The sequence below is a fragment of the Zonotrichia albicollis genome, chromosome 3 (genome assembly GCF_047830755.1).
Source record: "Zonotrichia albicollis isolate bZonAlb1 chromosome 3, bZonAlb1.hap1, whole genome shotgun sequence".
Lineage (NCBI taxonomy): Eukaryota > Metazoa > Chordata > Aves > Passeriformes > Passerellidae > Zonotrichia > Zonotrichia albicollis.
The window spans coordinates 105,170,548-105,183,929 of record NC_133821.1 but is presented as its reverse complement, the minus strand read 5'-3'; the positions used below and the strand labels follow the sequence as shown (position 1 = coordinate 105,183,929).

Genomic DNA, 13,382 nt, shown 5'->3' with positions numbered 1-13,382 from the left:
AAACACGAATGGGTGTTAATCTAGAAAAACACGAATGGATGTTAATCTAGAATTTTCTTTTTTATTTTGCCCTGACATGTTTTTTTGCTCTGCCTTTTTGAAATTTTACCATAATACTCTGTACCAAGTGTTCTTTATCCTTAGGCATCTGTTGGGTTTTACAGACTGTATGAGGAATGGACATTCCCCACTCCCACACCTCTGCCAGGCAGGCCCGTTGTGAAGGACTGTGAAGGATGTTGTCACCATGCAATCCCTGTCCAGCTCTCCAATCAGCTCTGCCTGGCCTCTTTGCCTTCCAGGATGTGGGCAGGCAGCAGGGATGAAGGTCCCTTCCTGCTGGCTTTGGGCATGCTGGATAAGGAAGAGCATCTTGAAAGGAGGAGAAGGGTTCCCTCTTCTCACTTCAAGAGACTTCGGAGAACAGGAGGGACACGAAAGGCCAAGGCCTTGGCAAGGAGGGAGCTGGTTGAGCTGGGACAGAGCAGAACCTCCTATGGGAACAGGGAACTTTCCTGCAGCAGGGAGCAAACTTACAGGCTTTGAGAGTGACGTTCTTAGACATCCAGAAACACCAAGAGTGTTGAGTGTTGTGCAAGTTAATGCATGTTGTTGGAATTTTGCCCTGAATTTGCCTTTTGTTTGTTTTCCTCTGCAGATTTTTTATTATTGCTTAGAGACTATGTGGGGACATCAAAGAATCCTGCTGACTCCCATGATGTGCTTACCTGCCCTCTGCTTTCCTTTTGAGAGAGTCAGTCAAAAATCTGAGACAAAGCACATATGAATATTCATCCAAGAACTAATTCCTCCCTTGTGCCTGTAGTGACCTCTTGCACCTTACACAGGAAGCACAGGCTTTGAAGTGTAAATAAAATTTAAGTTTACTGACCTAACACTGAGATGGTAAGGCCAGGCCAGGGAGTGGGATTGGAGGGGGAGTGGACAAGAGCTGGGACAGATGGAGGGCAGCTCCTCCTAATCATGGCTATTCCTGCTTTGCCAGTGGAGGCTCCTGCCCTGCACAATTCAGCTGCCTGCACACAGTGGCTGTTATGGCTTTGTAGCAGCTGGTGGAGGTGATGGAAGCAGTAACCTTACAGATATTTTGCTGTTCTGGGGGAAAGCCTAAATTGCCTGTGCCCTAAAGCTGACCCCACTATCTTTGTCTGAACTTTCTTTAGTTTGCATGGTCAGCTATGGGAAATGTGTCTATCATGTATTTTTCATTTGAAAGGCTGCATTATCCAGACATATATATACATATTTTTATGTATATATATACTTTTTTCTTTTATTTTCTATTTTTCCTTATGTAGACGGGTGCTTTCATGACTACTGCATAGATAAAATGGAATAAACAGAGAAAACAGAAATTTAAAAAAAAAAAAATTCACATTAATCAGACCTGTAGATATGGAAGCTTTTCTGAGCCATGGTACTCTTTGTTGAAATAAATTATGTCATGTTACTCTTGCAGCTATCATCCACAACTGGCAGTAGAGCCCAAAGTAATTTACTTTTCATGTTCTAAGTACCAATTCTTTTAATGTTAATCTAGAACTTCCTTTTTTTTCCCCCTGACATGTTTTTTTTGCTCTGCCTGTTTGAAATTTTACCATAATACTCTGTACTAAGCGTTCCTTATCCTTTGGCATCTGTTGGGTTTTACAACCTTGAACTAAGGTGCATTAGGATTTTGCCGAAGAGACTATCAGAAATGTACATTTTTTCCCCTTTGGTTGTGAAGGAGAATTTCCTGTCCCAGTGGAAAGGAATGCTTACTGCTCTGGCACGTGACTGCATGTGTCACAACAGCTCTCCTACTCTGTCTTACACAAAAATGTCTTACCTTGTCCAGACAGGCTGTCTTGGTCGACTTCCCTGGGAGGAGGCTGTGCTGTGTCGGTCAGTCCCTGTGTCTCCGCAGCATCCCTGCCCGGCTCGGTGGCAGGCAGGGGATGGGCAGTGGTGACGCTTCCCGAGGTGCCTGGCTCCTCTGGAGGCTCAGAGCCACCCGTGAGCGAGTCCTGGCCAGCAGAGTCATCTGCCGGGGGAGGCAAAAAGGAATCCTCTGCTTTTGGAGGGCTGCTGGTGCTACCCAGAGCACTGAAAGGCACTGTGGAACTTGGGCGGTCGGTAGCAATAACTTGGGTGTATGGGTATCTGTCCTGGAATGGTTCTCTGGACGGTTTGGTAGGAAAATCAGGTTCAGATGTAATAAAATTATTGAATTCCTCAGGGATGCTGATTTCTTCACTTAGAACAGGGCTTTCCGTTGTAAATTCATCAACAAATACATCTCCTCTTTGATCCACTGTTGCTGGACTGGGATAACCTAGTGGGAGTTCCTCCTAAAAAAGTTTTTAAAAAGCATCTTTCATTATTATGTTGAGCTTCATTGCTAAAAAGGCAATGAAATAATAATCTTTAGTCACATGAGCTAGCAAATAGCTAAGTCAACATGGAATCATATTATGGGTTGTGTTGGAAGGGGCCTTAGAGCTCATCTAGTCACAATCCCCTCTGCCATGGTGACATCTTCCACTAGGCCACGTTGCTCAATGGCACATCCAACCTGGAACACAGCCAGGAATGGGGCATCCTCAACCTCCCCAGGCACCCTGTACCAGTGTCTCATCCTCCTCACAGTAAAGAACATCTACTGCATATCTAACTTAAATTTCCCATCTTTCAGTTCATTTTCCTTGTCCTGTTCCTACAGATCCTGACAGGATCTGTCCGACAGATCCGTCTCCATATTCTCTGCAGGCCCCTTCAGATACAGGAAGGCTGCTATGAAGTCGTAGGGTGTGTGAAATGTTTGGCATGTACATATGATCCTAATCACAGTTCCTGTAATTTTAAAAGTGGTGGAAGAAAGGTGATTTTACCTAGCCCTGTAAACTGCTCTCTTTCTGTCATTAAGATGTACTACTGAACTGATGAGACACTGTTTACGTTGTAATTAAATCTGGAAAAGGTAATCAGGCAGTAATATTCACCTGTAAGTGCTCTAAACAGTATCCCTGTTGCAGTAAAACAACACAACATTCATCCTTACAGAATGTACAAAAGGCACATATGTTATTCCAACATAAGAAACTTTTTGTGTGTTTATCTACCTTTTAAACACTAATTAATTTCTTTTACCATGGAGAAGTAAATAAACATGAAAAATTTTATTAACCTACCAAATCAGGGCCTGCCAGAGGAATAGTGACCACACCTTGGATATCATTGTCTAATTCACTAGGTGGTATGATAGTTTCTGCAAAGAAAATCAAAAACATTAGAAAGAGAGAGAGAGAGAGAGAGAGACTGCTCAGAATACTTCAGCACCAGCACATTGAAAACTGATCAAAACATACAAACTCAATTTAAAAAAGTACTAAAATGCTCTCCATCAAAAAATTGCTTTGAAAAATCCATCTAAAGACAAAAAACATCAGTTCCCATTCAAAAAGGAAATTATAAAGAAAACCAAATTTTTTATACACATTTTTTTGTTTGCTTTATTTAGCATAAATGGGATAGGTCTGCAGAGAGCTGAACCATGGAGGAATGCTTAAAATGATCTGAAGTGTGAACCCCTCAGTTCAATCTGCATGGACTACAATGACTCATTCTATTGTGCTCATTAAGCCTCAAGCCATTCCAGTTTTACCCTGAATCCACACTGTTGCAATGTCGGTGTTTTGGCTTTCGTGCTCAAGTTTCTCCTTTCACCTCTCAGAGAAGATCTTAAAAGTACCTCCATGCAAATTGTTTGTTTGGTTATTAGAATTAACTACTGGGAGAAAGTTGATTAAAATATTTATTATTGAAGTGTTCTGTATAATTTTTTTCTTGGGACTTTTCCTCTACAAAAAAATATGACACTTTATTCTTACAGAAAGAATTAGTTCAACTGAATAACTTTTTTTTGGGTAGGAAAATGCTGCTGTTTGCAAATGAAACACTGTAGCTAAAATTCAATCTGGGTTTTGAGGTTGTTGCAGTAAATATTCATATGAAAAATTATTTCAGATTATTTTTCCCCCTTTTTAACACATCTCTCAAAAAGTAGTTTGCTAGCTTTGCAAAAATGGTTGATGAATTAGAAAGGGATATTTATTAGCTGGATTACTGAATAACAGACCTTCAGCTTCTGCTGGAGGTTTTCACACCCAGCTTGTCTTCTACACTCCCTCTGTGTTTCAGTGTGTGAGTGAAACACATCTTTACTGATTTTATCTTGGGATCAAATGCTGTTTAAGGTGCCAATGTCTCTGATGCTGCTGAGAGGTTAGATGGCTTGCTTACAATAAAGATAGAGCTTTCAGAAAGCTAATCTTATGTTAGAGGCAGATCTAACTTTTTTCTTGTTAAAGAAAGAAGAGTGTCCATACTGGAAGTTAAAATGATACAGTGAATACTCATGATATTTATTTCATTTTTCTCCTCTTCATGATCTTAGCGGGCAAAAAACCAAAAAAACCAAGAAAAAAACCTTATAATATGGTTGCAAGTTAGGCTGTAAAAAGACACATTTTGCTATAAAATTTAACTTATTTCAACACCAAGGAGAATGGACTATGCCAGATGAAAATCATCTGTTAGAGAAGCAAAGGACACCTTACTGAAATGGCATCAGTTTGGGAAGGCAAGAGGCAGGCTTGTTCCTGGCACCTGCTTTACTGACCATCAGTAAACTGAAGTGTTCCAAGGTCCACTGGCAGGGACTGGTCTTCATGGAGTGCAGTGGCAACCAGCTGCTGAAGGTCTGTTACTGTCAGTTTGGTTGCTGATATTTCCCTCTCTTCAACTGGAGAAATTGGAATTTTTTCACTTTCGACCTTATTAGATCCAATAGTGGAGATGTCATCTGCTGTGCCTTTGGTTTCTGAGCCATCTCTCTCAAAGTTCACCACGTATCTTGCTACTGTGCTGCTGGATCTGCAAGGGGGAAAGGTGAGAATGCCCAGAGCAGCAAAATCAGTCACTGGCTGAGAAATTATTTTCCACATCAACAAATCTGCAGCCATAACATATTCTGTTACAGTAATGCAAATTTCATTCTTTCTAATGAGACTGTCACCTTCAAATTACTTTTTCTTCACCGAACTCCTTTTTTTTCCCATGTATAACTTTTAATAAAAATTCCCACATTGAAGATAATTGCAAAAATCTAACATAATCTGATTTAATCTGACTACTCAGAAATCCGTAGAACTGGTAATATAGTCTGAAGTCCTTGACTACTGATTCAAACAGCTATGAAGGCACACTGGGGTTATTAGAACCCATAATCACACATTAATTATTCAGGAACCTATGAAAAGGGATTAGATAGTTCATAAAACTGCAGATAAGCAAAAATCTTATCACAAGAGACTTTTTTTTTTGCTCTTTTTCAAAGAACAGCCAGCTAATGTGGCAAGCAAATCACTTTTTCACAGTGGGAGCTAGCTGTTCCCAGTGCAAATGGGTGAGTATGGCTTCTCCCTAGACATTCATGTTTAACATAAGTCTCAAATATTCACCATTTTTAATACATCATTTTTATGCATGCTAAATTCACCTAATTAAATGAAAAATAGTGAGTACATTGTAAACATTTCTATTCCACTATGTTACTTTTTTTACAATGTCAAATAACAATAAAGAGAAGAATTTCACTTTTATCTAGTGTGTGCAATATATTTGCATTTATATGACATTGCAAGAATTCAGGAAACACATTAGAAAATTCTTCCTTTTAAAGCATGAGAAAAAGAGAAATTCTGGGAAACTACTAGACAAATTATTCCCCATAGCACTTTTTAGCAGCAACAACAATAGACTCTGTAGCTGTTTGTATTACCAGTGAAAAACTTCCAGCATTTTATCAAGCTAGTAACTGGTCTCTTTGCTATTCTATCTGCCTTGATAATAGAGATAACAAATCAAATTCTACATAGTTATTGAAAATATTGTGTACATGGGAATACAGCTAGGAAACAGCAGATCAAAAACGAAAATTTGAATATAAAGTTTTCCTACTTATTTTTCTCTTTCAGTATACAGCTGGTATAAATCTTTAGTCATAAAAATGTGAATTTTCTTAGGTCAAAGATTTTCTTTCCTTCAGAGACATCCTGACAAAATTTGATTACATGAAACATTCAGATTAAAGTTAAAGATGTCCCTGACACTTTACAGTACAGATTTTGTACTTAGGCAGATTTTGTACTTAGAACATAACCAACTGACTTTGTCACATCAAGATAAAGACATTTAAAGATTTATCTATGTACATAATAAAGTTATTAAAATCATAATTATTATAATTAGTTTATAAAACAATTATGAATGACAGAAAGATTACCCATCTTTCTCCTTCTTCTGTCTTCATTTCATCGCAGAATTAAGAAGGTGAGAAAGGATTGCAAAAGAAAGAAAAATAAAGATTCATGTTTACTGGTAAATCATTGTCACACATATCACAGCCATCTTTTGAAAATTTATCTTATCTTCTACATGTCATCTACAATTTTTAGCTCTGTGTGAAATTGACAGTCTACTCTCCATTAGTTCATTTTTTCCCTTCCAAACAAACTGTGGTTTGTGTGGGGAAACAGGAATTTTACTTTACCATGACAGTCTGAAATATCAGCTTTCCTATTTCCATCATGAAATGGTGCATTTTGAGCCCTGTCACTGCTAAAATTTGTGGTGGCAATGGGCACTCGTGGCAGTACTTTCCATGATCACAGTTACCACCCGTGATGTCTACTCAGACTGTAGTCCAGGGGTAACTTGAACCATTAATTACCTCTGGAAGACATGCCTATGTTGCCCTTCTACACATAATGCTCAGTTATTTTCTCTGGTGAATTCTCCAGAATGCCTATGATGTTGTCTTCTTTCATTGCTTTGTGGGAAATGCTGCTAGAATGTGTAGTACTATGGCAATAGTACTACATGGAGAGAATGGACAGCAACATCCATCTTTGCTGATCTGTAACTCCTAAAGCTAACTAAATTACTGGATATTAGGAATCAATCCAATTTTTCCACCCTGACGAATGTTCTTTCATACTAGCTAAATCCAAGATATGGCAGCAAAATGGATCCCAGACCTCCTGGAGTCACAACTAAATGAGGTTAGATATTGCAAGTTGTAACTATGAGATGCTACTATAGATTTTCTCTGCTTGTACTGCAGTAGGCAGATTTTTGTTTTATTAATTTCAATATAAAAATACAAGGAACTAATTTTCAGACTATTTTGCTCTTCTGTCTCCTTCTCCCAGGCAATTTCTGCAGAGAGAAATGCTAGGAAGAGGGATGCTCTTGCCTAAAATTGCATTGCAATATGAGTGTTCTTTAACATGTATTAAATATTGCTAGAAGTACTGAGTGTTCCTGATGTTGTGCCGTAAGACCACATAAATTTGTCTTTTCCCCCCTCTCTTTCTTTCCTTTCTGCAGTTTCTTACTACTATTATTTGTTTTTCATTTGATTCTTTATGCAATATCCTCCCCCTCCCCTATAGATTCTCTCTTCTCTGAAAGAGTAAATGAGGTTGTGTTAGTAGTAAACACACAATGGAGCTAAAACTAAAAGAAATTGCAAGACAGAACACAAATTTGCTGAAAAAGGGAAACTTTTTTAATTGTCTGGAAGGCCTGAGAAAGAACTACTGAGAAAGTTTTATATGTGTGAACACATACCTTCCTGTAACCCTCTCTTGCCAAGGCACCTTCGCTGCAAAGTATGAAGGGCAACAAAAAAGTTGTCACCTAACTAATCAGGCTACTAACTTTCTTTATCTTGTCATTTCAAAAAGTCCTTAATACAGGGTTGTTAACAAACAATTCAAAGAATTTATCGTGTCCTTCAAGCTTCAGGGGAATCAAAGCTACTTTTGCTATTTCAAAACCTCATAATCTCACTTGGGATGTGTCTCTACTTCCTGTCATATTGCCCCTATGATATTCCCATAAAATTGCTTTCTGTTTACAGATGTACACAGCCCACTATTCTACAGGTCTCTTCCTTTTTGAGGACAAGAAGGAACAGGAGAACCCTCAGAGCCAACAAAAAGGAGAGTCCCATTTTCTTACTTACTTGAATCCTAACACGCGGATTTCCTTGAATCCTGGAAGTTTCTCAAATATTTTTTTCATCTATAGAAAACCATAAAAAAAATCAGCATTAAGATCTATGACTAAAAGGCAATCACAAGATGACTATATAGACAATATTTTTCATATTTCAGAAAGAGCTTTAGGAAAGTCTCAATTGTTCTCTTTTGGGTATCATAATTGCTGAGTTTAAACACAATATTTGCTTTGCATATACTTGTTGTATTACCTGTTAATATTGTTTTTCTTCGTAATGTAACTATGCAAACAAGGGATGATCTATATCATAACACAGCAAGTAAAACAACATGAATCAAATGGTTTTCTTATTTTCAATAGTTTTGGTTCATGAATAATTTTGTGATTCAAGTCACCTGTAAATTGTTCATTATTTAGAAATATTAAGCAACTATAGATGAGTTTAGATTATCTGAAAAATAATTTAGAAATTAAACAGTTTTAACTGTCTTGTACCAATAGAATAAAAATACATTTTTAATTCTAATGTTAACAATAGCACAATTACATGGTTTTGAATAGAAGAGGCATTACATGTGTACTATACAATGTCTGCAGGCACTTCTGTCTGCGGGTAATACTGAAAATCTTCAGAGAAACCATTTTTTGCCAGCTCTGCCAATGCATCCTTTACCATTTTTCTACACATATCTGGAACTGAACCAGGAAAGTGAAATAGCTTCCACTAAGGAATGCTCATGAAACTGATGAGAGGCTTTAGTTAATTTTACTAAGAAAACCTTTTGGGAACCTCAAGTCATTAATCGCTATCAGTTAAACTGATATCTGAACATTCAGTTAATATTATTAACTGTATGAAAATATGACAGATGTTCCAATTCTTACATAAACCCTGGTAATGCACAATGAGTGTATGTCCTTTGAAGAATAGTTCAGACAACAGCAGCTAATTACTTTTAACATTTATATTACATTTCTCATTAGGTTTATTGTAGAAATTAAATTATGACAAAGTGCTGCCCATGAATTCCTGATTAAGTCTGAACAAAATTCCTAAAGTTATTCTGTTCATCCATTATCTGAGGCTTCTACTGATGTCAAAGATGTTGGCTTGTTAGCTTGCTGGCTGAATAGATGGCTTAAATCTGGGTATAAGCTGATACTACACATGAAGGTCTTGAGAAAAGAGGAATGACCTGTTTAAAGTGAGGGCAGTACATACTAATCCTATTTCATGGTGAAGATAATTTCATAGTATGAACCTCAGCCAAGGTACAAAGTCAACAATTTTTTGCATTCATTAAGCATCCCTACCTGTAGCTGAAATTTGGCAGCTAGTTGTTGGTACTCTGGGGAGTTGGGGTCACTAAGTTCAGCTGTGTACTCCTGATCAGTGAGAGTCACACTGAATTCCACCATTTGCTCCACAGGCAATTCAGGGACTGCATTTGTTCCCAGGTCCTGGAAAAGAAAAGGCAAGGGCAAAAAGGGAAGAAATAAAACTAAGAGATTGTTTTCCCCTCCACAATTCAGTATTTAATAGGTAGAAATGTTCTCATTTAAACTCATCCCCAAAATAACTTTCTGAACTACATTCCACAAAAGGTGAAAGTTCCTAGTAGATCTGTTGGCTCAGTTCTTCTGTCTTTGCAAACAAGTTTCTATTACTTGAGAGGTAACTTCAGAGTTGCCTTTGATATGCATAAATGAAGATGAAGAGAATCAAGCCTTTCTTGCACAGAGACTGCTACCAAGTCTTAGTTCCATCATCATGAAGTCACACAGCTGTTTCATGTTCAGAGGTTTGCATTTGTTTGTTGACGAAAATAAAATGGAATTATCCCTACCCATGATACACCTTTCTTATGCAGTTGCCTTTGCTGCTATTAAAAGTTGTTGTATTTTGTATGCTGTTTACCAAATTTACAATATTTGCAGCTTTTCCCTTCACTGTGAGGCCACACATCTGTGCTGAGACCACAGCAGCCAGGACAGGGAAAACAACAGCCCTTCCCAGCACCCTCCCCTCTCTCAGAGGGGTCTCTCCCAGCAGGTGCTGTCAGCGCGCAGAGGGGCAGTCCCAGTGCCTGCTGCACGGCTGCTCTGAGCACACAGCACTGGAGAAGCCTCTGACAGCTGGCTGGGCAGGAAAAGGCAAGGAAGGCCCAGTCCTGTCTCCTGTGTCATGGCAAGCCCAGCAGGTATTCTTTTTTGGCATTATTTAATGAAGGGCAATGTTACAAAATGGTGCAAAATAGGCAAGAGGCCCCTCCTTGAAAGAATGAAAACTGCCCAAAAGCTGGTTGCCATGCTTTTGTATTTTCTACTATATACCCAAAAACCATCATGCCCTACTCCAGTATATAACAGATGTTAATAAACCCCTTCAGTCCTGCTAGCTGAAACAGAGGGGAGCACTTGTTTTGAAGCAGTGTTTATAAGGTTTCTTCCTCTTTCCTGTTAGCTGAGCTCAAAAGCAAAAGGTGAGTGAAAAAGTGGGTGGGAACACAGGCTGCCCTCACCTTCACAGGAGTCTTTGTGTCATTGAAAATTTCGTTGAGCAATGTGCCATTAGGGGCGTATGGAGAGAGGGGTGTGCCAGGAGAGCCTGCAGGGGGAGAAAAAGAAAAGTCAGGAAAGAACAGTTTTCACATCAAAAGCCTTCCCTTGGTGTGTTGGTCAGGGGTCAGCTCGCTGGAGCGGCTTTCCCTCAGGAGGGAGGGCTTGAACACAAGCCTGTGCCATGACTTTGGGTGTGGGTAAAGCTGCTGCATTCTGAACAACAGACAACCTTTCTTCCAGGTCAAACATTAGTGGTGTGGCATGTGTGTGACTGAAAGCAAAATTAGCAGTGACTATGATCAATGAAATTGTGTGAGTCAATAGTATTTGGTCATTTCCAGTCATGCCACATCATATATCACCAAGTGTCTAGGCTTAATTTTGCCAGTTGAGATCTTTGTCCCTATGACAGCCACTTTTCTTTAGGGCTCAATTTATGGTAGCAAGAGATGTTGACAGAGTTTTTCACCTAGAGGCCAAATTACCATGCTGGAAGTCCTTCCCAATAAGATTCTGTTATATTTCATAAGAATATATGTTCAGGATGGTTTCTCCATGAACCAAAATTATCATATTTACAGATTTTTATCACTGTGTGAATTAACAGTATTTTATTAACATCCTAATATTATTTTAAAGAACTGAAGTACACAACAGGTCTAATTGTAATAGTCTGATCAATTTATTGTCTTGGCACCATTCTGACATTCTTGCTTGTCAGTCTTAATTTGCCTTGCTTGCTTGTTTTGTTTTTGTTAACAAAATGCAGCAGTTGACATTCTAAATGGTATTTTTTAACTGAAGAACAATTAACCCAATATTATCTAAGTTTGAAACTAGGTGAACACATACATTTGAAGACAAAATTTGAATGCAACATTTGAGTAGCAAATATGTTGTAAAGAGATAAAAAATTATTCTTAAAGATTATTTTGCTTACACATTTTCACTCCACTGACTGTTGTAGAAGCATTCTACAACATTCATTAAGTTATGGCCTTCTAAGAATAATTTGCCTTAGCAATTTTATTTAACAGGCAGACACAGAACAAACAGATTTGATTTTACCTGTAGAAATGGAGGGAATGTCTTCCACCTTTTTGCCTCCTGTTTTCTCTGCTGATATTTCATCTTTCCTATCAATCAAATACAAATGAGTGATTTAATTATCTGCATATTGTACTGGCAATGACAAAAGGGTAAAAAAACAAAAACATAGGGAAATGATCCCTATATTAAGCATAGTTTAAATGAGAGAAGTTATCTTTAATAGAACATTTTGTGACCTGATTAAACAGGCAGTGGAACAGCATAAGGACTACCAATCCTGTCATGAATCTGCTCATGAGGTTTTGTTTCAGATTTTATCACTGCCATCAGAGAGATGGAATCACAGTGATTAAATCAGTGCACCGGGTCTGGTTTTTTTTACTCTTGGAACTCATTGAAGGATTAACCACTATCTAAAATGGAAGATGTACATCACCTAAATCAGCTTTTGTCTTCTTTGCTATTTCTCATCCTATCAAGGTAGTTCAGTGAAGGCTTTGTGATTCTTCTCATTTTAGAGCCAATGGATATTTCAGGTTCCATGTATGTTTCATATGGTGTGGTGTGAGAAAATAGTGGGTGGGCTTATTTTTCAGTTGTCAGCCTGCATTATAATACCATAAGGATGCTTCTAAATAATTATTGTATCAGAATGCAGATTATTTTGAGGTGTAGGAATGTTAGTGTTTGCTTCTGGATGTAATATTCGTAGGTTAATGCCTACCATGGTCCCCAATGAGGACAGTTAAAAACTCAAGTAAGAATGTGGTGAGTATGATGTATCACAGGATTTGTATGGTTTTGTTGATAATTATTTTCTGATTTAAGTTTTACAGCCACATGGTGAATACATTTTTAATTGCTACTGTTAGCTTGCTTGGAAAACAGCAATAGTATCTATCTCTAAGTACATTTTAAAATAAATAGATGTATCAAAGATTCTTTTACTTGGACTAGAAATTATTCTATAGCCTTAAAACCAAATTGTTATTAATTTGTAGCTTTGGGGAAAATTAAGGTTCTTAGATAAGCATCTTCCAAGGGATATTTTGAGATTTTTCTCTCCTGAAATTCGGGAGTAAAGTATAATTCCCCAAATTTTCTACAGTGCATACAGATGGAGTACTTGTGAAAACTGAAAGAAATATGAAATCAGAAATATGAATGAAAGAAATAGGGGAACTGCAAACGTGCAGTGTGGCGCTAACTGAGATATAAAGCATAAAGTTGTAGCAGAGACAGAAAAGGTGTCCTGAGCTACAGGAGCAACATAGGTGTTTAATAACATAAATAAAGAACATGAATGAATGACAACTGGTTTACCACATCTGGATATCTTGTGTGGTGAGAACTAAAGTATAATTTGTAATGTTTTCACAATATTAACTAGTCATGTGTTGTATCTATACATGAAGACTGATTTATCACCATGACATCTACAGAAGATACAAAATATTTTCTAGCCTACAAAGTAGTAAAGATGAAGTCCAACCATGCATAATCATTGCTGTCTGTATTTTCAACTAAAATGCAAGAAATTTCATGGAATTAAATTCACCTTCAGTATTGTGTCTGGGGAAAACAGTACTGTTCACAAAGAACCTAAGAACTCTGAGATCAGTCACTTCTCTTAATGCCTTGCTGCTGCTGCTTGCACTAGGATGAAGGAAAAGGCCTCC

At 37.9% G+C, this 13,382-nt stretch overlaps 1 protein-coding gene across 1 annotated transcript in view; it reads right to left on the bottom strand.

The window, feature by feature from the left end:
• IMPG1 (interphotoreceptor matrix proteoglycan 1) overlaps window positions 1-13,382 on the bottom strand; it is a 55,866-nt gene that overhangs the window by 24,911 nt on the left and 17,573 nt on the right. The window contains exons 5-12 of the mRNA XM_005486009.4: window positions 11,722-11,789; window positions 10,614-10,699; window positions 9,406-9,552; window positions 8,096-8,154; window positions 6,350-6,370; window positions 4,685-4,938; window positions 3,195-3,271; window positions 1,853-2,354 (exon numbers count right to left, since the gene is read on the bottom strand). Coding sequence (XP_005486066.1) covers window positions 1,853-2,354; window positions 3,195-3,271; window positions 4,685-4,938; window positions 6,350-6,370; window positions 8,096-8,154; window positions 9,406-9,552; window positions 10,614-10,699; window positions 11,722-11,789 — 1,214 coding nt within the window. The remainder of the gene's footprint in view (window positions 1-1,852; window positions 2,355-3,194; window positions 3,272-4,684; window positions 4,939-6,349; window positions 6,371-8,095; window positions 8,155-9,405; window positions 9,553-10,613; window positions 10,700-11,721; window positions 11,790-13,382) is intronic.